The sequence below is a fragment of the Gallus gallus genome, chromosome 1, assembly GCF_016699485.2.
Source record: "Gallus gallus isolate bGalGal1 chromosome 1, bGalGal1.mat.broiler.GRCg7b, whole genome shotgun sequence".
NCBI lineage: Eukaryota > Metazoa > Chordata > Aves > Galliformes > Phasianidae > Gallus > Gallus gallus.
In genome coordinates, this window is record NC_052532.1 from 73,107,535 (window position 1) to 73,121,601 (window position 14,067).

Below are 14,067 nucleotides of genomic sequence, written 5' to 3' on the forward strand. Positions count from 1 at the left end.
TCCAATCAATACTGAAGAAGTCCTTTAAGTGTGGCCTTAGAAATGCCTGTCTGGATAGTAGAAAATTATTTTTCTATTCCCTAAACCTTAATGTTTAATTACTTATTTCAATGCATATATGATTACTACTGACTTAATTTACCAGATTTACTGCAGAGTGACTCCTTGTTGAGTTTCTTTTTGAGAGTCTATCTACAATGGTAATATAATTTTAGATATAGGTATTTCATATGATATCATCTTTCCCTCTGCCTTCAAGTTTGTATGGTTTCATCCTGTCACATCTTATAATCTGCAGTTATGATGCTTCACAGAAGCCCTGTGTAGCCTCTAGCAAGTCTTTAGTAGCCATATTACAACAGCATTTAATGGTGCCTAAGACTGACTTGGGTACTGAAAACACTAAGAATCCATGTTCTGACCAGCCTGGATAGAAAGCTGTCTGATCATTTAGGTATCCACAGTTTAGGTGCTATGATATGTTTCCAGTTCCTACTTCCGTATCAAAGGTGATCTGATGAAGATAGCCCGTAGTTAAATTGTGATTAGTCTTCTGCTTTGCGTCTGTCTTGCAGGGACTGTACATATCAGGAACTATGTAGACACTTGTAGAACCAAATGCTAACCATTTTTCTTTCAGAGATTTTGCAGACTCTGCTGAGTTCTGTGCTGAATAGAGTCAAATGTAGCTCAGGAGTGGATACAGCATAGATTCACTCTCATAGCTCTATTTATAAAATAGTTGTAGTAACGTTCACAGAGTTATCAAATTGAGTTAAGGTGCTGAGTATTGACAGGGATAACAAAGTTATCTAGAGGATGATTGGTATCCACTGCAAATAATTTCTTGTTTTTTCTTTTTCTTTTTTTTCATTTTCAAAATTAGAAGAAAATCTAGTGCCCAAAGGAAAATAAGAATTGGTCCTGTCTGACATAACATGTGGGAAGTTGGGTTTTATTTGAAACCTGCTCAGTCTAAGCTAGCATTACTCTACCTGTAAGTCTATAAAACATTGAAAGCAGCCGTCAAAGTAACTCCTTATGATGCTTTTCCATTAATTCAAATTAGTGCAGTTTTTGCATAATATACAGGTGCCAAATTTAATTGTTTTATTATTTTATTAGTGGAACTGATCTGTGCTTTTCTGCTACTCTTAAATAATTCTACAACAGAACAGTGGGATATGACAGCATTGTTTTTTTTTTTTTTTTTGCTTTAAAAATAGATAACTATAGAAAAGAAATCTGACTTCATGTATTTAATGAGCATTTTCATGCTTCAGATATTATGCTGCAAGGAAGACACTTGTTTTCTACAAATTCAACAAGTTTTTACAAAAGCTTTTATTTTGGAAACCTTTAAAAATCAATGAGGTATATGTCCACATAACACACATGAGTGACTTTAATAGTGGGAGAGCCACTAGTGTATTCAAGATTTTACAGGCATCTGAAAGTTTGCAGCATCAGGACCTCAGTCTTTAAGGTTATACAAGGGCATTTGATTGTATAAGATATCCAGATGCTTAAGTACTGTTTAAATGTATTTCCATATGTTTGTCTTACGTATATTGTATCTGATTGCTGTACCCATCAGCAATTACAGTAGCAGTTACAGTAACTATATACTTAATATATGACAACAACCTATAAATAGTTTAGTAAAGAAATCCTATGTTGCTAAGCTATTCAATAGATAGATCTACCCAGAGGTTGCTTATGTGTTTCTACACGTGAGTATTTCCATTATTATTTTTGTTCTCCTAGATAATGCCCTTTTTTCACCTTTTACAGTAGTCTGAGCAGGTGTTGCAATGAATCTTAGTTCCTTTATGCATTCCTTGATTGAAAGTAAATTTCCTTCTTTTATTTATATGAAGGAAAGTTGGCATTTCCTTACATTCTTATGTCCAACTGGGAGACAGTGGAGATTCTGAGAGGGTTGACAGGGTGTTTTCTCACCATTTTCAGCAGACTAGGCAACTCTGTTTTAGAGATGTCTCCAACATATGGGATTGTTTTAATGGTTTCACTGATCAAGTTTGGAGCCTAAATTCCTTAAGGATTAGAAGTTGCAACATTATTTATTATAATGAGAAAGAAACATTTTCACATTTCAGACTCTTTCTAGAGATTCTGTCTTGAACACTGATGGCATTCTAATGACTAGTAGGTACTCTATAAATTACAGCCATGAAGAACCTTGTTTTTGTATACTTAGTAAGTGTTATCAATAGTAGAAATTCACAGGTGAACAGACAAAAATGTCCTTTTCTGGGATTATCTTTAAAATAGGCTCTGCTACCCATATGTACCATATGGAAATGTTTTCCTCCTTATCCATTAAAGGAATGAGAGGAACTAGTTCATTGTTTCCTCATCCAACTCACAGATTTGCAAGTTCCATAGGGTAATTTTTTATGCATTATATTTAACGTGCTAGGGAATTTTTAAAATCCTTCTGTTGATTCTATGGAGAGAAGCTCATGTTAGTGCACTGTGAAAACTTTCTGAAATCATAGTTTTACTATAAAATATGATCACATTGCTGAACTTCTGTAGCTATGGAATTTTGCAGAATCCTGTCTGTGGCTCATGTGTGGATTAGTTGTGAAAAAAAAAAAAAAAAACCAACCCCAAAAAAACCCACGAAATATACTTCATAAAAATTGTACCAAAAATTGTACCCTCATTTTTTTATTTTTCCTGAAAGAGGAATGTCTACAGATCAGACTGTGAGAAGACACCTATGAGTCTGTAATTACACTGCAATATTCTGCTGAACACTTGAGTTAGTAAGCCAATATACAGTACAGTATATGAATGAATTTTGCACTAAGTTGCAGTAGTACATTTGAATGGATTATTCCATACTATGAATGGGTACAGAAAAATTCTGCAAAAGCTGAGGTTTTAATTACAAAGAAAACTCATAATGTTTCAGAAAGAATTATATTATTCATAAGAAATGACTGCAGTTAAAAAATTATGTAAGATTTAAAATGCAGTCATTTCATCCACTTAGCACTGAAGTTCAGGTCATTCTTTAGAAAGACCATTTTCTGTCTGTATTTCATAATGCAGAGTGATGTTATATGATGTTTTAGTGAACTTTTTACAAGTTATTACAGATTTACATACAGTTAGGACAGAAATACCTAAATTTTAATTTGATCACAGCAATGATTGACAACAAGTTGTTTTACATCTAGAGTAACTACTCCATGAACAACCCAGTGTACTTTTAATATTATATCAACTGTGTAGAATGAGCCATTAAATTATGTTCCTGATTCTAGTGGGCCTTGAAGGTTTTTTTTTGTTTTTTTTTTTTTTGCTCTAGTCCTTAATTCTTAAGTACATAAGTATTTAGGAAAAGCAGTTTTTGTCATGAACACATTTTACTATTATTGTGTTCTCCATGGAGATACTTCTCAAAGTATGGAGGAACTCAGTTAAAACAGAATTATAGAAGTGAAAATATGTAGAGAAACCAAGATTAAATAAAAGAAGATAAACTTGCAACAAATACACAAAATCTTGATTACTTTTACCTGCAGTGTTGAAATGTGTTTTTTCTACCGAGGAGGACTTGGAGGACAAGAAGATGCTGAAATATGTAGGATTACTTGTAATACTAGTCACTTGGAAAATATGTGTAATGACGTCATAATGGTGTCTATAAATAATTCCTTGTGGCTAATTAGTATTGAATTCAAAGGAATTACCTCGGAAGTGAATTCTATTCAAAAGCTAACAGGCAGCTACTTGTAAGCACTAAATAGGTGGAAAGTCTTTATATCAACTCCAATAATCTAGACGTACTAAGCTCAATTTTCAGAACACATTCTCCCACACATCAAACTAAGGTGTTTTCAGTTCTGTAAAGTATTGATTTTACATTTGAAATTTCCTGTCTTTTCATGAACATGATTTTCTTTTGAGTGACAAGGGTACTTTTCAGGATTTGAAGTTTTTTCTCTTCTATGGATAAATAAAAACATGTATATGAATGTATTAAAATGATTTATTGACATATTCAGTACTTTGTATCATTGTTTTGCATGAATTTCTTAAGAAATTCGCAGGAGACAAAAACTGGTTTCTGATTTCATGATGTTTAAGAGGCGATGCTCTGCTTCATTAAATAGTAATGTCATGTTTATTCTTTATTTTTAAAATGTGTGTGATTGAGATCAACTGTGAAAAGTTCCAGTTAAAAAGTAGCAACAGTACTCAATATCTTCATTCATTTTTAGTCCCAGGTCATTGTAAACATTAAATCCTTTTAGAATTACAGAGACAGAAGCATGAGTAGAATTGCATTTGGCTACATTAATCATAAGATTATTATTTGAAGTACTGATAAATTGTTCAGTATTCATTTTTAGAAATGTATCTACCATCTACAGCTTGAAATCTGTTCAGTACTGGAAATGAATACCATCTGACAAACAGTTTTGAAAAATATTCTTATAAACACCTTAAGAGTTACAAAACAGGGAAAAGTTAAGGACTCTTGTGTAACAATTTTGCTTTCTTTACATCTCTGGATGAACTTTAAGCCACTGTGAGGTTAATAATAAAATGTATCTTTACTATGATTAGATCCTAATTTCATCCTTATAACTTCATACCTAGACCTAAATTTGAATTTTCTGTAAAATATTTTATCATTGACTAATAAGGGATAAAATAATTCTGATATATAGTAAATACTTAAAGAGTTCTGACTGCATTTCTACTCTAGCCATTTGAAATTTTTAGATGTTTGGGAAATACTTGATGGAGGAAGCTAAGAACTTCTGGCCTGAAAATATCTCTATCTGGGGGTAGTTATGCTAGAAAGGAAAAATGTGAAAGATATGAATGCTCAGTTATTTGTGTAAGAAGCAATATTTTTTCCTAGAGGCATCAGCCATGTAGATCTTCATTCCATTTTGCAGAAAAATTGAACTTTATGATAAAAGCTAAGAAAATGTGGTGCCAAGAGTAATTTTTAGCTTTGGTTAGAAATATGTTTTTATAAAGTGATACAGTGCAAGATGGATTGACATAAAGTAAAGCAGAGCAATCTGGAATGAAAGCAGTCACCTGGTGGCAGTCTTCTTCACAGCTGTATATGAGCCTTTAGTTTTATTTCCCAAATTTTTACTTCCAGTAACATGAGACCTATGCCTCTCTTCAGAGTGCACCTCATTTGGCCCAAAGGCACATCATATGGGTGGTTTAAGGATATAACTGAGGTGGGACCCCACAAAGGAGTCTCAGAGTCCCATCCAGTCATCATTGACCAGAAGGATGGTACAATCACACTTAGATCTCAGAAGTGTACCAAAGGTTTTTTATTTTTGGCAAACAAGTGTGTCTCAATGATTGTGGGATTTTCAGGAGTGGTAACAGACCCTAAGGAGTTGTCCAAATGATATATGTAGCCTGTATCTCTGTGGTTTCAATATGGCAACATATGAGAACAGACAAACTCTGATTATTGAGGTTTTTTGTTGTTGTTGTTTTGTTGTTTGTTTGGTAGCTGGTATTTAATTTAAAAAACTGTGAAGAAATAAAAATATAGTGTTGAGCATATCAACCTAATGAAGTTTGGGGAAGGCTTTAATGCTGCAAACATTAAATAAAGTTTCAATAAAGTTCTGCTTCTAGGACACGACATACAGAATTGGGAGCATTGAACTGGATAAATTTAATATGATTAAAATCATTTATTAATACTAAAAACAGTGATAGTGGGATGTAGAAAATCTCCTCTCTTGTGGTAGATCAAGACTAATACAGTACATTTTTCAGTATCTACAGAATTAAAACAGCTAACTTAATTTGGTTATATGAATACTCCATCTCTAATATGCTATTCATACTGATTACATTTGTATATGATTCACATTCAGTTTGAATTTACCAGATGTCCATTAATGTTTGCTTAAGTAATGAGATCATTCCAGTAAGTGAACAGGACCTATAAATACAAAGGGACGACTGTTTAGAAAAACTAGGTTTAAAAAACCTTCTCATTTAATGATATGTTATGCAAGGAGCAATATGGTAATGTTGAGGCACTCTTCAAAAAAAACTGGCTGTTCCAAACACTTAATTAAATAATCTATTATATAATGAAGCTTCACTGGATTTTTTTCTGTATCCCAGTCAACTTCTCCATTAGTGAGAATGCTCTCATTCTGAACAGACATTTAAATGTCTGTCAGACATCAAAATCAGTATCATTTCACTATTTTTTGTTTTGTTTTGTATCATGTGAAAATTGTTCAGTCAACTACTTTAGCATGGAAGAATTTTAAAATGCACCTTTCAAGGTAAAGCTTAAGTGGCAACTTCTGAAATTTTATGTTACTGAACTTAGATAAACTTTTAACAATCAATTCTCTTTATTTACAAAGGGAGACTTCCAACTAACCACTTGAGCCTCAACCAAGATTCCTCAAATTTGTTATTAATTCATGAAACGTAAAGTCTTTCTCAAGCCTGAATAAATTCAGTATTGTTCATATTGCAGTCAATAGTTGCACGCATTGAATATTTACTTAGTTCTGAGTGAAATAAACTTAACAGTGTACAATTGTAATTCGCTGCCTTGGTACAGTTAACAACACAATATCAGAATATACATTTGGTAAGCTACTTGGAAGTAGAATCTCTTTAAAGCAGAATCTGCAAGGAAAAGTTACAAAGAAAGGAAAATAAAGAGCTTAGCCAAAGCGCTTGATCAAAGCTCAATGAAGAACTCTCTTAATAAGAGAGTCAATATGATGCAATATGCCATAAAAGGAAAAGCACTGAAAGTCAGTTTCATATTAAGATCATCCAACATATCTACCAAAAGCATTTGATGATCATGTTTAGAGAAATTGGATTCTCATGTACTTTCTTAAGATGTAACATATGATTTTATATGAATTGGACTGTATCTACCCATTCCCCAGAGAAATACAGGTCAGAAGTACAAAAACATCTGCAAGTTTCTCCATACAAAGTGTTCTTTATATTTTGGAGTAAAGAATCAAGATATCTTTCAAATCAGGAGAAATCCATCATCACAGCAACAGTGTGTCCATTTTGTTCTTTGTTCTTGACTGTATTTTGTATAGATAAGGATTCTTTAGAGCTTGGTTTAGTGTTTCCAAGTCTTTCAATTTCTTGTCAGTAGCAGCTGTTATTTAAATAAAGGGGCTCCTCTGAAAGTTATGCCTCCTATTTTATTATGTTGGCCCACAATGTCATAGGCAAATGGTGGTGGTATGGCAGTAGAGGTCAAACCTCCCCAGCCAATATTCCATTCCATTTTGTTGCTGCGTGACAGATGGCAGTAAAGGGGCGTCTGACAAAATGGTGTCTGACATAAAAATGCATATGAAGCAAAGGTGTTTCAGTGAATTCCTCTATCCAGAAAAAAATGGAGCCCACTGACATTCACTGATGCTTGCTGAACATTTCTGGAGACCAAACAGTGAATGTAAGCACAGTGAGACAGTAGGTGGTACATTTCAGCAGTGACAACAGTGACAGTGGGGCACATTTGCTGGTGCAGATTTTTATGAGCACAACATGCAGGCTCTTGTTCATCACTGGCAAAAATGCATAGCTAATGTTGGTCAGTATGCTGAAAAATAGTATTTTGTAGCTGAGAATTTGCTCTATCAAATAGCGTTATATGTTCTTCCTGTCTGTTGTAGTTTCCATGTAAATAAATAGAAGTCATGACTTTCAAAGTGACCTACATACATTCTATTTTGGAAAAAAATAATTGTTTAAAAGCTGTTACTAAGCTGTGTGCATTAAAAATTCTTTTTGTGGGTGGTTGCTGAATTTGGTTTTTGAATTTTTGTAAGTATGTATGATTTTTTGCTAATTAAACCCTAACATCTATTTCTAGGTTCTCTTATTCTTTATTTCTTTCCTTATTTCAACAGCTTGACCAAGTTATTCGTCAGAGAAATCTGTCTAGTTTGGAACTTTTCCTCTCATGTGCACAGAAACAGTTAAGCAGTTTATTAAATGAAGAACCAACCACTACACAGGAAAAGAGAGACTGACATTCTCTGTACCACTGATACAGTATGATTTGTGAACTTGCAATTCTCAGTTAAGCAAATAGCAAATGTCTTCACTTGGGAGTGCATCATTGGCTCAAGATTTCTCTGAAACTATTCTTGAGACAAGTACCTGTTATTCAGTTTTTTCTTTTTTCTTTTAACAGGAAAAATAGTTTTTATTTATGATTTTATTGTCTTCTCTAGTAGCCTGTGATTGGAGTTCTAGGTAACTACAGCAATGATGAAAAAATTCCCTTTCATTTCTGGTTTTAAGGTGTTATCATGTCTTGATGTAATTTATTAGTATTTTTAATTTTAAAAGAAATTGAAAAAAAAATTTAAATATACATACAATCTATCTTTATTTCTCAAGTATACGCCCAAGTGCATTGCCTGAAATGAGTGTGAGAAGCTTACCATCTCTTATTACTTTAGATGCATAATGGAAGAATCCTTGCTGAAAGATAAGAGCTTTGACAGTCATTTTTAAATCATCTTTAAACATTTGTAAACAACTCCAGCTCTAGTGACAGAAAAAAATTAAAAACCAAGCAATGCATCATGTTAGAGTAGTTCCGAGCATTACTGTAACCAATGTCTGGTATGTATTCTATTTCTGTTTTACAAAGCTCAGAGACCTCAGTTTCAGGAATAAGATGTACGTAATTATGTGGATATGCATACTGCTCTGCTTCAGTGGAATTTCTGACAGAATAAGGAGAGCATCATGCTGACCTCAGATGTCATTTTTAAAGCCATTGAAGGAAGTAGTAATATTGCCAACTGACAATGGGCTTTGGATCAAGTCTGTGAACAGGCAACTCAGTGCCTACATTCTATTGATTGTAGACGTGGAGCCTTAGTTTTAAAGTTCTGAATGAAATAATGCCTAGGAATATAAATAAACTGAGAATGATACCTCTAATGGTGAGCTTGTTGTCCAGTGAGGACGTATGGGCACTTCTTGTTATTTTCTGGTGGTTGTGATTTTTTATTTCACTTTTTTTTGTTTTTCCACTGGCAGTCACTTTTCATAAATTGCTTCCTTATAGCAATAAACTCCAAATAGTTTCCTATATGTTTGTTAATATGAAATGTGTATTGCTGAAGGTTTGTTTTTATTTAAATCTTTTTCTGTGCTTACTTTTTGTAACCAGAACCAAAGTTTTTGCCATCTGTGTGGCTGCGGGGTTTCACTGAATAAGAAAATGATGCAGTTTTATTAGATGATGATCTCTCCCTCCAAATGTATGAAAATCCAGATTTTTTGATTGACTAACCATTTACCTTTTCATCTGGTAAACCAAAAGATATTTGAGTGTTGATGAGTCCAAACAATCTTGTTTACCTAGGTGGAACAGGAAAAGGATATGGCAGAATTTGCTTGCACTTCGTTTTTACCATTTGTCCTCATCAGTTTTGCTACAGTTTTGTTGTGCTTCAGCAAGATGTCATCATGGAGAAGTGGGAGAAGCGTATGATTACTATCAGTAAGTTGTTACTGATAACAATGGTGTATCTTCCCCATCATGAGTTAGTCTCCGCTCTTGAATATTGTGATTATCACATAGAACAACAGGGTGTTGTTTTTTTTTTTTTCCTTGCCCTTGACAGTTTAAGGTGTTAGGTGTTTTCTCTACCCTGTGAGCAAAACTGCAGAATTAGATGACAGACATACACAATCAGACTGGGAGCACTGACTGCTTTCAAAACTGCAAGTCTCAGAGAAGAAATTCAGATATCCAGCAGAAAAAAAAAAAAAAAAAGAGCTAGTATAGTATACAAACTTTTCATTATGCGTTAAACTCCATCTCCTCCTCATCATGCCCAGAGCATTAGAGATTATTTTTAGTTTTCATTATTTCTGCCTAATCACAGTGTCAGAGTTATCTCTAGATCTATCTGTGTCCGTGCCCACTGGCCCAGAAAATGGGAGGGGAGGGGAGAGTGTTGACAGTTTACAGGCCAGTTTGGCCCGGTTCTGTGACTAATGGGGCAGGGGACCTATAGATCTACACACCAGGAAAGGGAAAGAGTGAAGGGTAGGTAGATGGGAGATGAGCCTAAGAACAGAGCAGTGGCAGCGATCTGAGGAGGAAAGTTATTTACTTAATATGATATTGGAATGCAAGATAACACAATATAATACAATATATAATTGGAATTGAGGCTAATAAGTAAAACGAGAGTGAGTGTGTCCAAAACTGAAGGCCTTACTCTGAATTAAAGGCAAAATGGCTGGGGAGCATACCCACACACTGACAGGCGGAGAGAGGGAGAGCGAGTCCTGTGACTTGCCAGCTTTATTTTCCCCTCTAAACGCAAAGTCCTCTGCGGTATGTAGTTCTTCTCTTCTGAGAGCCAGGTATTCAGAAAAATGGTGGTCCATGGAAGTGGGGCATTAACTCTTTAACTCCCAGTGGTTTACATGATGTTATGATGTGGAATACCAATAACAAAAATCATAGGACATCATAGGAAAATAATTTGTGGAAATTTGGGAAGAGGAATGTCAGGGAAAAGTTTGCAAAACCATTCTAGTTCATGGCAGGTGACATCACAGGGTTTTTTTTTTTAATTATATAAATAAATTTATGATATCCTGAAAAATTGCATTTTAGATAAGTTGAAAGCATAAAGATTTGAACTTTATCTGCCTCCAAGGCATGGCTGCTAGTGCAAGTTTTAAGCTTCTATAATAAGTTATCCATATTCTTTGTATCCAAGATAACATAAAATAATTTTGAGAAGACTTATGTGCAGTGAGAGAAACAAGAAGCCCTAGAACTGGTCCTTAGGCTCAACAAATGCAAAATCTAAAATATTCAAGCTCTTCAGTGTGTAGTCGTATAATATGCATACTATATACATGTATATGATTATAGGCTTTATATTAGAAATTAGCTATAAATCTGATTATATTAGAATGTGTCTAAAAGCAAAGTAAAAGAGTAATAACAGATCTAGTGTACCTAATGGTGTCTTTATTATCATCAGTCCAGCTCATCCTATTTGATCATTTTCACTTGATGATCTAGACCAGAGAAAATCAGAAAAGTGAGATTTCTAACCAATAATTTAATGTTACTAATTACTATTTTGATACCATGCATACCTATGCATTTGTGTTGTATTTCTGCACATTTCTTCTGGCTCCCAATCTGCTTCCTTTACAGAATTATAGTTTAGCTCTGAGACTATGTATATATAAGTCATTAATAAGGAAGAAGTCATTTTCCACACTTTTTTTGTACTGTGTCTATATCTGAGGTAAGTGAAGGAATATTTGAATTTTTGCCTTGTTCTAGGAATAACTTTGTTAAATAAAAGTCATTTTTACAAAGCATTTATTTCCTTCCCTGTATCACAACATGGCTGAACAAAGAAAAAGCAGTAATCATTTTAAAGGCTGAGTTTGTGTAAGCGTTTTAAGATTTTTGTGCATCATTACACTGGCTTCTGGTCAAAGGTTGCCTCATCTCTTAACCAGCTCAGTACATGGCAATGTTAATGCCTGACTGTCTGAAACTAGTGGTGTAGGCATGACCTTAAAGGGCCTATTTCCTATTCAATACTGAAGCTCCTGTATATCATGCTGGAGCCTCCTCTTTCACTGTGCATTTATGTCCACATACTTGAGCTTGCAGAATTTTCCCTTCCCCTTGGATGCAGAGATTTCATCTTGTTTCCTAGTGGAAACAAGATTCCTAATGGCCACTGATTAAAAATTATTCAAGTTAACACATATAATTTATGCATACTTTCAGCTGATGGACAGTATTGATACAGTATCAAATGGACATTATTCTGTTTCCCAATCTGTATTCCAGGTTACCTGGGGATACCTGAAATACATCATTTACTTCAACTAGTTTAGGTACTGTAAATGTTGATGCAGGAGTAACTAACTTGTTGACAAGACTGTCCTGAAAATTTTTTCATGGCCATTCTGAATATTGTCTAGAAAGGCTTCTTGACTTCTGTGTCATTCCTGTTTCATCAATGGATTTTAAACATGCCAAAGAAACCCACTTTACTAATGGGTATAATTTGGACCTTCAGGAACAGGCTAAACAAATCTTTGTGATGTGTCCAAAAATATTGTCTTAAGGCTTCAAGAATCAATTGTCTATTTGCTAGTATTTCTTCTTAGAGCCTCTGTAAAGCTAATAGTAGTGCTGATGAATCAGGGTCATATTTGGGTAGTTGAACATTATGGGGAAACCAAGGAAGTTGTGGAGTTGATCAGAGTTTGTGTTTGGTTTCTTAGTTAAAGGAAAGGACAGAGATGTGTAGACTTCTCACTGCAGACATTACCTAAGCAGTTCACTTGTCACGGTGATGTAGTAGCTAAAAATGCCCTCAGCAAGCTCTGTTGCATGCAACAGGTCAACCTTGTCTTATACTATTTGAAGCAGATTTGTAGATTATGATTATTACATACCTGTGAGAAGCACTTCATTATATCATTTCATTATAAAGATATATTCATAGAATCACAGAATTGCAAAGGTTGGAAAAGACCCATAGGATCATCCAGTCCAACCATTCACCCTTCACCAATCGTTCTTGCTAAACCATGTCCCTCAACACAACATCCAAATGCTCTTTGAACACCACCATGCTCGGTGACTCCACCACCTCTCTGGGCAGCCCATTCCAGTGCCTGACCACCCTTTCAGAGAAGTAGTATTTCCTAACGTCCAGCCTGAATCTTCCCTGGCACAGCTTGAAGCCATTCCCTCTAGTCCTATCACTAGTCACACGAGAGAAGAGGCTGACCCCCAGCTCAATACAACCTCCCTTCAGGTAGTTATAGAGAGCAGTAAGGTCTCCCCTGAGCCTCCTCTTCTCTAGACTGAACAATCCCAGCTCCTTCAGCCGCTCTTCATAAGGCCTGTGCTCCAGACCCCTCACCAGCTTTGTTGCCCTCCTCTGGACACGCTCCAGGGCCTCGATGTCTTTCTTAAGACATTTTGTAATATTTTTTGTAGATATTGTAATGTTGTGAAAGATGAAAACCATCTGTAGGTGCTGATGACAGCAAGTATTTAGCAACACCAAAAAAAGATCAATCTTTTTTCTTTTGAACTCATTTATTGTACAGTATATAATTTTTTTCTATCATCTTTCTGAACAGTCATCTCCTGTGATGAGTGTGATCAGAATATCTTTCTCAGTGTGTAGTTGTAACTGTTTTAATATGCGTCAGGGATTCAAAGTTGTTTATATCATCTTCAATTCCTTGCATTTCAGAGTTAAAACAGCATTTTTCAGATGCTTTCCATTGTCCAGCATGAGTAATATGATAGACAAAGAAGGTGCTATTGAATAAAAACTCAGGGCCTTCTACTGTCTTTCTAATGGTATTTTTAAACAGTTTGACAGTAAAAGCTAGCAAAAAGGAAAAAAAAATAGAAGTTTATTAATACACACACCCAGAAATAAAATTATCAACAAATTGCTATAAATTTCTCTTTTTACTGGATTTGGTAGTAAGTCTGTATCAGTAGATAAAGATCACCGTCAGATGGAGAGTCATTTTCATTCATTCTCTTTCTTCAATTTAAAATATTTTGTCTTTTCACAAAGTTCAAAGGGTTTGCACTTCTGAGTTTAAAAGTAAGTTCCCCTCTATACTGTGATGGTAGGAGGCCCTTTGGTGAAAGGAGATTTGTTTTTCCTAAGTGAACACTGAAGGATCTTTAAGTTCTTGTACTACTACCAAATTTGGGCATCAGCTGGAAGTTCACATCGATCTTTCTACATAAATTTTCTGAAAGATAGCGGATCACCATGATAAATGTCCAGTCTCTATTTATGTGGCAGTAATTTTAAAAAATCCATTATTTAAACTTCCAGTTCTTTTATCGTGACCAGAGATTACGTATTTAAAGAGTGACTGTGAAGTTCTGGCTCCCAGGAATTCATCAAGAATTGTTGCCTGCTTGCAACTCAGAACATTGTTCTTCCTCACATTTTTTGCAGTTGTGTCTGCAAT

The 14,067-nt window shown here is 34.7% G+C and overlaps 1 protein-coding gene across 16 annotated transcripts in view; it reads left to right on the forward strand.

Moving 5' to 3' along the window:
* CCDC91 (coiled-coil domain containing 91) overlaps positions 1-14,067 on the forward strand; it is a 205,671-nt gene that overhangs the window by 133,759 nt on the left and 57,845 nt on the right. For 8 of the 16 annotated variants that reach the window (XM_046909473.1, XM_046909484.1, XM_040660693.2 and 5 more), the window contains one exon: positions 7,944-9,142. The exons of 1 other annotated variant lie outside the window; for it this stretch is intronic. In XM_046909473.1, coding sequence (XP_046765429.1) covers positions 7,944-8,066 — 123 coding nt within the window. In that variant the 3' untranslated portion in view covers positions 8,067-9,142. Of the gene's footprint in view, positions 1-7,943; positions 9,143-9,418; positions 9,557-14,067 lie in introns of those variants that run through there. 7 more of the 16 variants (XR_005845020.2, XR_003071497.3, XR_003071495.3 and 4 more) reach the window with 1 other exon arrangement.